The 10,216-nt window shown below is 35.2% G+C and overlaps 1 protein-coding gene across 3 annotated transcripts; it reads right to left on the bottom strand.

Moving 5' to 3' along the window:
- Positions 1-275: 275 nt before the first annotated feature.
- LOC114823595 (NEDD8-conjugating enzyme Ubc12-like) lies at positions 276-2,658 on the bottom strand. Of its 3 annotated transcripts, XR_003771629.2 has the most exons (6): positions 2,527-2,658; positions 2,310-2,423; positions 1,908-2,016; positions 1,547-1,799; positions 606-664; positions 276-509 (listed from the first exon to the last, which is right to left on the bottom strand). XR_003771629.2 is itself a non-coding variant. In XM_029099038.2 (4 exons), exons 2-4 carry the CDS (start codon positions 2,416-2,418, stop codon positions 1,760-1,762), a joined length of 258 nt encoding a protein of 85 aa, XP_028954871.1. In that variant the 5' UTR covers positions 2,419-2,423; positions 2,527-2,658; the 3' UTR covers positions 1,396-1,759. The 3 variants fall into 3 exon arrangements, 1 of the variants encoding a protein (XP_028954871.1); XR_003771630.2 differs by lacking the exon at positions 276-509 and having other exon boundaries at positions 605-664; XM_029099038.2 differs by lacking the exons at positions 276-509; positions 606-664 and having other exon boundaries at positions 1,396-1,799.
- Between the last annotated feature and the right edge of the window lie 7,558 nt (positions 2,659-10,216).

Here is a 10,216-nt window from a genome sequence, read left to right as displayed (position 1 = left end):
GTAAAAGAACAATATAAAGAGCAAAACTTAATTAATTGGTGCTATGTTCAATTAATATAGCGGATGCAATCTGCAATTATATTAATTAAAGCCCAAGTAATGAGAAGTAAATATTAAACGGCATTGTTGTAACTATTCGAGATTTATTTATTTAATATATAGTTCTATTATTTAATTAAAGTGCTTTGTTAAATTATGTTTTTTTCATAAATCAATGAAACATTATAATTAAATTTTATTTCTCAAATAAAAAGGGGTACATCTTAAAAATCTAATAACATAACCTAATAATTATATGTACCCAAACCAATTTGTGATGCTAGGTTCGTCTTCACTGAGGTTCGAGGTGCCTCATCACATAAACGATTTCTTCTTCTTGTCACTTTCCTTAATTTGTGCCTACAAAAAGCTTGTGTGTTCGGCGATGCTTTGTCGTCAACCTTCATGAACATAGCTTCCCAATCTCTTTTATCAATCTGAAGTTCCCTATCTTTAGGGTGATTTTTGTCCTAAATTGACAATTGATCGCCACCATATCATCTCACAAATGGAATTAGAAAAATAAACGGTGCTATAAAGATGCATTGAAAGACATGGAAGCATACTGTGATGAATTTGATTTCGGTTCAGCAACAGCTCCCGCTTCTAAGTCGATGTTAGGTTCCTGCATGAAGAAATGCAGGATTTGAGTTCACAACAGGTACACATCCAAATAAAACCTAGCAACAACAAAACGGATAATTTGTTTGAGGTCACGAAATATTTTGTGTTACGATCAGAGATACCGTGAACAGGTGATACAATACGTAAATAACAGTGTTCATGGGGATTTGAGTTGCACAATAGGAAGAAGGAAAACGGCTTTTGGGTAAGATAATGGGCTTTGAATTCCAACATTTAATGCCTATTTCACCAGGCCCAACCCAAAATTACAGGATATGGATCAAACATGCTGAAAAACTGATTGCAATTTGCATTCATGCATCTTTGGGAGAAGAACTCGCATACAACTAACATGCTAAAGTGATGATGTTTTAAACTAATCATGAAATGTTATGTCAGTAAATTAAAGCACATGACGATGCATAAGGGATTGGGACACCGCCACTATGTAGTCCCATTTCTCTGAAGTTTTATGTTTTCATGAGTTTAATCTAATACTCCGAATGAGCAAAATGCTAAATCATACGTATAATAGTTATGATTTTATACATGCACCCGCAAATTATGGGCTGAAAATTTGCCACAAGACAAGACCGTAAATGATTGAGGTTGAACTGGGAGACACGATATGTTGAATTGTTGTTTTATTAATAACTGCATCCCCAAATTATCGAACCATCAACAAAAAAAGGCCACGACAGTTAAATTGAAATAGCAAGTCAAAACCAAGCCTTAACATGATGCCATCTTATTAATGGAAGGAAGATCAAAATTACACTAATACACACTCTCCTGCTACAAGTATGGGCTGAAAATGTGCCACCAGACAATCCCCACCAAGTACTCACCTGAAATGCAGAAAACACCCAAAAAACATACAAACCTTCAACCTCATACAACCATGGTTGGACCACGAAGAAGCAAAACCCTAGATAAACCAAATCAGTAGAAGTCACCCGTTTTGCACCCAGGAAAATGGGCCCCTCCCACCCATATGTTTCCCTCGATCAATTTTCTCACGTTCAAACCAAACAATTTTGGATTGTCCCTCAAAAGATCAGCTGCTTCTTGATTCAAGGGGTCCTCATGATTAGGTTCATGCATGAAGAAATGCAGGATTTGAGTTCACAACACCCCTGCGACAAGAGGTACAAAATGTCGGTGTCAGCAAGATGACATCGAAGTTGCAAAATCCAAACAACGTATAGAGAGCCAAATGAAGCTTCAGATCAAAGGTTACTTACATATAATATCCCCGATAAGGTGTAATGGTAATCTCAAAGTCCATCAAATCATCCTTTCCATTGGGGAATGAAATCTTGCATTCTTCTGGCATGTTCAACTCACTTATATCTACAAGACAACATCATAATACAATTGAAGGACAACAACAACAACAACAACAACAAAGCCTTTTCTCACTAAATAGGATCGGAAATATGAATCCTAAAACGTCATTGCGTTGATTTCTGTGTCATAATACAATTGAAGGACTGGTTGAAGGAATTAAAATAAACACAGAAACCTTGCCTTTACGTACGTTGGAGTTAAACGTGTATTTAGGAACTTAATATGCATGTAAGCGTATAACTTTGTACTACGTTGCAACAAATCATAACATATATACATCCTAAAATCATATTTACCTCTATGAAGACGCAATTCTCCTGCACTTTGCTTCTTTACGAGACCATTCTCCTTTGCGTTTTCAGCTGTTTCCTTTTGCTTTTCTTTCACTTTAAACAATCTGATCATGGTTTCTGTAATTAAAAGAAAAGCACAAATTTAAAACGGGTAATAAGATGAACCATACATGTCTGTTGTAAGTGTTAACAATTTGTGAACAAAAACATCGAAGAAAACCTGCTCGACGAAATGCCGCAGAAAAGCAAAAGGAAAGGAAATGGAATGGGAAAGCAAAGATAGGAGAGGCACAATGAAGACGGCCAAGGAATGAAACGGATTTATAATCTTCCTTTCTTCTCTATTCTTGTCTTCCTGCTACTGGTTCGTGCGACCATAGGCTTCTCTTTCCAAAAATACAAATCATATCAACATGCAGTCGACTGTATTTGGAAAATAAAAAATAAAAAATGTATTCGAAAACTAAAAATACAAATCATATCAACGACATGTGGTCGGCTGTATTTGAAAAAAAAATTCCAAAGTACAAATCATATCAATGACATGCCGTCAGTTGTATTTGAAAAAATAAAAATAAAAATGTGTTCAAAAATTAAAAATACAAATCATATCAACAACATATCCTCGACTGTATTTGAAAAAAAAAATAAAAATGTATTCGAAAACTAAAAATACAAATTATATCAACGACATAACATTCTAACTTCCGTTTACGGAGGTATTTTTCTGCTTTTTATCCTATATGCTTGTATTATTTACTTAGGACAACCTGCGGAGGAGGAGAATGACGCTCAAGGACAACCTCTGGAGGGGGAATGACGCTCAGCTGAGCAGCATTCCCCCTCCGGAGGTTGTCATCCTCCGCAGGTTGTCCTAAGTAAACAATACAAGTATATAGAATAAAAAGCAGGAAAATACCTCCGTAAACGAAAGGTAGAATGTTAGCCAACTCGGGATGTTCCATTTCAGAAAGGTGGAAGAGAGAAGAGGGAGAAAGAAGAAGGACAGAGAGCGAGTTTACAGAGAAGAGGGAGAGAGGAAGGAGATAGAGGGAGCGAGTTTACAGAGACGAGGGACAGAGGAATGAGATAGAGGGAGTGAGTAAGAGAGAAGGGAGGGAGGGAGTGAGTGAGTGACTATAGCTGTAAATATAGGATTTCAAACGCAGCAGCTGGTAGGAATGGGTACTAAAAATTCCTTTGGACAAATAAAAAAGGAAAACAGAAAATCAAAAAACATGTAGCCATTGTGACCGCAACTGTATACTGGTGCAAAACCTCCTTAACCTAAAACTTAATCCCACCAACCACTATCCCTCTCAGTCCACTGATATCCAGAATACCATTATGCCCTTTCATTCCTTTTGCAATTAACTTTATACATTTTATCGATACTATTACTGTTTTTGTCCATGTAGTCATGCAAGTATGTAAAGAAGCTAAATTTTTAAACCCGGTCACTTATATACATTTTACGCAAAATGTTACTGTTTTTTTTCATGTATCGTACAAGAATCATAAGATCGGTCATGCAAGTTGAAATAACATATTTGGATATGTTCTAAATTCACTTAACTTGTGGAAAGAGAAATTTGAACTCGAATGTTCAAGATTTCTTTGCATAAGCAAATATCATAAGATCGACCGTGCAAGTCGAAACAACATATTTTACAAGTATGATTAATATAAAAATCAATGAACAAACTATATCTAAAACTAAAATACAGAGTTGACAACACATTTTATAATTTAATAGAAAACTATCAGAAATCAAAACATGTTGGTATCGACATAAGTTAGGTGCACACTTTGAAAAAAAGATTATATCGAAAATTCCTAGTTATCAGAATCTCTCAATCCATTCAAATTTTCATTTCAACTTTTGAAAAAACATCAAATTCGAAATTTTTGTGTAGAGATTCAAAAAAATTTATTGTCAAAAATTAAAATCTCATTCCGACTTGGACCCCTAGTTGAATCTTATTATTTAAATCATTAAGATATCAAATGAGCTTTGAAACTTTAAGAAGTGGAGATAATTAGTAAGTGATAATCGTTTGACACAAACAATAATATTATATGTAAAACCTTTATTTGGATTCTGGCAATAACAAAATTCTTTGTTTCCACATTTTTTTTTGGAAACGCCAGTTGAACCTATGAACTTATGAAAGATGTGACAAGCTATGACTGATTGATCACAGGATGAGGGAGGGATGACTGATTGACCGCAGGCTGAGGGAGGGCCACAACTTTCATTTACCTATGGTAAGGACTCTGTCACGCATTTTTCTCTGGTGAGGGTGGGAGTGGTTGGGTCATGGTGTTTAAGTGGGCTTGGGAGGGAAGGGAAGAGGCTGGCTTTTCTGCTGCTTCTGGTTTTGATGAATTTACCAAATTAGCCTTGTTTTTGGACTGGTGTGTAAGACCAAGCAACGACCAAGTCAATTTAAAATTAGATATATACAATAATTTTGGTGACCCAGAAAATTACTGAAATATTGTGATGGTGTGTCGACAACGCAGACCAAGCACTTCTCCCCTCAGTACACACCAAGCACGGCAACGCAGACCCTGTCTCATTCCAGACTGATTTTATCGTAGCACGATATTATCTGCTTTAGGCTCAGCTTGCACGATTTTGTTTATGGAAAAACACAAAAACTTCTTAGTGGATCATCCATCTTTGGATTGTTCTCGCTCGAACTCATTTAACTTCGGAGTTCCGATGAACTTCGAAGCCAGTGAGGTTTCAAAAGGTCTCGTAGTAAATGGAGGTGAACATGTATATATAAGGCATATCACTTTCTCTCTGTTGATCGATGTGAGATGTTGCAGACCCAGCATGGAACAGATATACCCACTGAAATTTTTGGCCTTTTGCTGGGTTTTGGGTTGGAAGAGAAGTAAACAGAGCCTATAGGAGGAACCAATTAATATGCAACTCGAAAACGAGTTTATCGAAATAATAAATATCATACTATTCTCATATAACAAGTTTGGGATGCAACTGTAACACAGAATACAGTCTATGACCCGTCAAGTCAGAGACAAAAATGGCGTCGCTCGGGTTAAGCTATGGTTGGATGCTCATTTACTCTGGTCTAGCTCACCCCGCCAGTTTCATAAAACAAGGTTGATGTTTTTCTTTTTTGTTAATAAAGTTAAACGAGTGTAACAACGGGAACTAGTTTTTGAATTTGTCGTATCATTTTGTATTCAAAGCTATGGAACTAAAATTGTGAACCCATATTGTTCCAAGAATACATGAAGCATATATGCTAATTAAAAAACACGATTTTTACAAATAATTATCTATAAGCAACAATTAAGCTTAGACGGGCTTGGCCCCAATGGCCCGAAGACATAACAGTTCGCCTCATTCAATTCAACCAACGATGGACTTGTAGCTTATTTAAGGGTACCCCTTATTTAATGAAGTATTCAACATCTTGAGTTTGATTCTCACCCTTAAATATCGCCCGTCTCGATCTCTATCTCTCCCTCTCATCCATGGCTGTTGAATAATTGCTGGAGGATATTGAGACGTAAAGTAAAGAGGGGAAGTGAAACATGCAGGAAACTTCCATCTAAAAGAAAAAAAATTATATTTTCAATTTTAACTTTGATCTTTATATTACGACCATGGGATTTTTATCAAACGGATAAGAACAGAAGCTCAGGTAAGTGTCCGAGGAAGATAATTAGGACTACACAATTCTTTCCCTATATGGTATTCGTTGACCACAATCAATCTTCAATGTTTCACACAGTAATGTCCTCTGTTCAATTTTTGACGCTTGTGCATACACAATAATGGCTATGGAGGCTAAAATAACTCGGTAAGTCTTTTTGGACTCCAAAAAAATAGACTACCTTGACGAAGCAACCAAATGCTTCTTAATTTGAAAAATAAAATAAAATTAGTGGAACTTTTTAATTTTCCTATTTATGTCCCATCCTCTAATATATGAATATATATTTACGCAAAATATCATTATACCCTTACATTCCTTTTGCAATCAACTTTATACATTTTATGGATACTCTTACTGTTTTTGTCCATGTAGTCATGCAAGTATGTAGACTAGCTAGATTTTTAAACTCGGTCACAAATATACATTTTACGCAAAATGTTACTATTTTTATTCATGTAGCTAGTGTGCATCACAAGTTTGACTTTCACAATTGTACATGTGCACGCTTTTTTTGTGTCGTACAAGAATCATAAGACTGGTCATACAAGTTGAAACAACATATTTAGATATGCTCTAAATTCAATTAACTTGTGGAAAGAAAATTTTGAACTCGAACATTCCAGACTCATTTACATAAACAAATATCGTAAGACCGACCATACAAGTCGAAACAACATATTTTCGCAGGCAATATTAACACCAACATATCTACTATTCTTGCAAACCAAACACCAGCTTCTCCCTCACATTTGCCCGGCACCTTGCTCTCTCACAATACAAACCAAAACAGCGAAGCAGCCACCTATTGCTAGACCAAAATTGTTGGAGCAGGCTTGGTGTTGTTATTGAAAACAATTCCAAAAAAAAAAAAGCCGTATGAGGCGGCATTGAATCGGAACCCGAGATCGTCGTGTTTGTCATCTCCGGGCCATGACCTGTTTTGTACCCCTTTGGACAAACAGAAAATGAAAATAGAAAAACAAAAAACAAGTGGCCAACCTCCTCCTCACACCTCAGTTGGAAATTGGGATTTCAATTCAACTTTTTTTAAGTATATATGGTATTATTGTCTCGTAAAAAACATTGTTAAATTCAATCTCCGATTACGATTTTGACTGTTCTCCTATTACAATTTTATCCATCATAACACACATGATAACTTGTAGAGATTTTTGAAAATCTATCAGGAACAATGTTTGGTATAACAAAATGTAATAAAAGAAAACTAATGAAACAAGTTTGAAAATTTTGAGTTTTAATATAAAAATAAAACAAAGGGTACAATGAATAGTAACATGATTGACTTTTTAGTGTAAAAATGTGATTTTTCGTTAAAGTGAACAATACTGTAAGCTTTTCGTTAAAGTTCCCATGTAATAACTTAATTAGTTGAAAAGTTAAAAAAAAAAATCTACAAATTGCATTAGAACATTTGGTGTAATGTGTGTTTGTGTATCATGCTAAACCTATTGTATCAAAGACATCAATCAATTCAAGAGCCTTCAATCTCTCTCTATATCATCTTCTTTTGAACTAATCTTTCATTTTTTGCAATGTAGCTAACAGTTCCACAAGATAGATCGTGAGTACTGAATTCCATCTTCTAGTTTTAGCCTTTTAGGTTTGGTCTGTGACCGAGAGCTTGGTCTTGGAGACTTGTTAGGAGAACTCAACGAATTCTTCTCACATCTAGGTAAGACATTGGTTGGCATTTTGGCATTTTGGAGGAAGTGTTCGGTGTGCCCATTTCAAAGGAAGTGTTCAGTGTCAGGAAAATGACATGGTATACCAAGTGTTATAAGACAAATATTTGAATATTTTTTTAAGTATTCAACCCTTGGTGTACCTGACATATTATCGGCACATTAAAAAATTTCTCAACAATTTGATGTTGTCTTGGTTTTTGCTCGGAGATTAGTTATTACTATAATGGTAAATCTTATTTATCTGTATTTTCGTTTTTTAAGGCTTATCGAAAATAGCGACACAAGGAGACTTATAATCCATAGCGTTACTGAGCCTAGCATGGAGATTTCCAAGTGCAAGTTATGCTCAATAGGGTGGAACGATGTTCATGATCTAATGTGACAATTCTTAGGCTTCGCATAAAACATTATCCCAGTAGCCGTTTTTTCATGCAGTGTTTGATATGTCTTTGTTAGGAAAATGGACTATATGAAACGGGATTATCATTATATTGACGTCTTGCTACAATAATAAAAAGTTATTGAATCAAGACTCCACACGACATTAAATCTATTTTATATAATTTGATCCCAATGTAGTTATGTTCCATTCATGAATGATTAAATGTAGTAATTATATTAAATATGCATGTTCACATGATTTATATATGTATTAAGTGCATATAAGTATGACTGTATGAGAAGTAAACAACTTTTATAAAAAAAAAATAAAAAAGCAAATCTTTCCAACTAAAAAAGGGAAACAAAACAAAATTTAATTAAACTAACCTATCAAAGATTAGGTACGAACCATACAGGTGCAGTATGCAACTGGGATCAAGAACGACTCTTGGGGCAACTAAAATGCCTAATTCTCTTATTTGTGAAGGAAAATACTCCAAAATCACATCCGGTTGAGTCATAAATCAGGTAATCAAAGGTAAAATAAATATTGTTTCTCTCAACCTTCTGGCCATAGGATACTATATAACGGCGGAATGGTGATTAAAATGGAACTGGATCCTCTGAGGCAAACCCTAGGGATCATGCTGAGAGACAAACATGGGTCATTCAATTTCAATTCAACGGTTACAATTATTATAACTTTAAAAGGAACTCCCTGTTTGTAGTGTTTGTCGCTCAGCAAGATCCCGAGGGTTTGCCTCGGAGAGAATCCAGGTCCGACTAAAATTACCTTTTTATCTTTTTGTAGTATCTTTCACTACGGCTTTATTTGTTTTTTTTGTTAATTATTATTTTTTTTAATTTAATTTTAATTTTTCTTATGAAAAATCATAAACAACTCCATAAATGCAGAATCCTTTGCTAGGTGAACGAAATCACAGCTATTGTAATGCTCTACTATTGATCCATCATAATCAATTAATTTGTACTGATTGGACGTCTCCACCCATCAGCCACAGACCTGAGGTCATAGTCTGAGGAGATAAGCTGCCTACATCGTACCAAAATGGTAGGAGATAAGCTGATCTTGTCCAGTCTTAGCTAGGGGGTACCTACCCCTCCACCCAATCAATAAATTCGGATCTTGAAATTTGATCAAACGGTTAAAAACTGGAGATTCCTTTAAAAGTTATAATAACTTTAACCGTTAAATCAAATTTCAAGGATCCAAATTTATTGATTTAGTGAAGTCGGTGAAAGAAATCCGGAGATGGTCAATTTCCCAAGTTTTACACCCATTGACAGGGTCACTAGGTACCACCTCCTCTTCACTCCTCAATTGGAAATCTGGAATTCAATTCAACCTTGTTCAAGTAGATATGGTATTATTGTCTCCTTAAAAACATTCTTAAATTCCATCTCCTATTATGATTTTGACTGTTCTCTTATTACGATTTTATCCGTTATAACACACGTGCTAACTTGGGAGATATTATTGAAAATATAACGAGAACAATGTTCGTACATTACTCTAGCTACCTTAGCCACACCATGTTTTATAAAAAAATAACATAGAACTTAGATCAATCACTTGAGTTACAAACATGCATGTTGCATCTAATCCTAACCTTTTATTTTCTCAAGTACCGTTGTGTGAAAGCTTTGAGACAACCCACGTTGAGGCCAATCAACTTTTTACAAGATCCAGCCCAAGTCAAGAGACCTAGTGGGCAGTCATAGTTGACTAAACCTCTGGTTACCCACTGAGTTGAGAGTGCTGATGTGTCCACTTTTAGACGTGGGACTTCGGATTCTTTCGTTTCATTTTTTTTCTATGTCCTCTGGATTCATTTACGGAACCGCCATGTCACAAAAACGTAACCATGCCACATAAAATTTTCATTGTATCAAAAACACGGTCTGGCATACTAAATATCATATTATAAACAAACAAAAAATCATTTTGAAGTGCTCAATTACTTATATAATAACACTTGGTTATCAATTTATGTTTGCGGTACAATAAAGTATTCTCTATTCAACTATTCACACACCCTAAATATCCAAAAACCCATTTCCTGCCTCCCGGCTAAGTTGCAGGTAGTTCTATCCTAAATATCCA

Source organism: Malus domestica, chromosome 17 (assembly GCF_042453785.1).
Source record: "Malus domestica chromosome 17, GDT2T_hap1".
Classification (NCBI taxonomy): domain Eukaryota; kingdom Viridiplantae; phylum Streptophyta; class Magnoliopsida; order Rosales; family Rosaceae; genus Malus; species Malus domestica.
Note: the sequence above shows the minus strand (reverse complement) of the source record. Positions and strands in the feature narration are given on the sequence as shown.

What these genes read in the sequence shown, in the direction of transcription:
- LOC114823595 (XM_029099038.2), bottom strand. Translation starts at nt 2,418, where the DNA reads ATGATCAGATTGTTTAAAGTGAAAGAAAAGCAAAAGGAAACAGCTGAA. An exon ending in AGAATTGCGTCTTCATAGAG is followed by an intron (nt 2,017 to 2,309) that starts GTAAATATGATT and finishes GTTGTCTTGTAG; the next exon opens with ATATAAGTGAGTTGAACATG. An exon ending in CCTTATCGGGGATATTATAT is followed by an intron (nt 1,800 to 1,907) that starts GTAAGTAACCTT and finishes CTCTTGTCGCAG; the next exon opens with GGGTGTTGTGAACTCAAATC.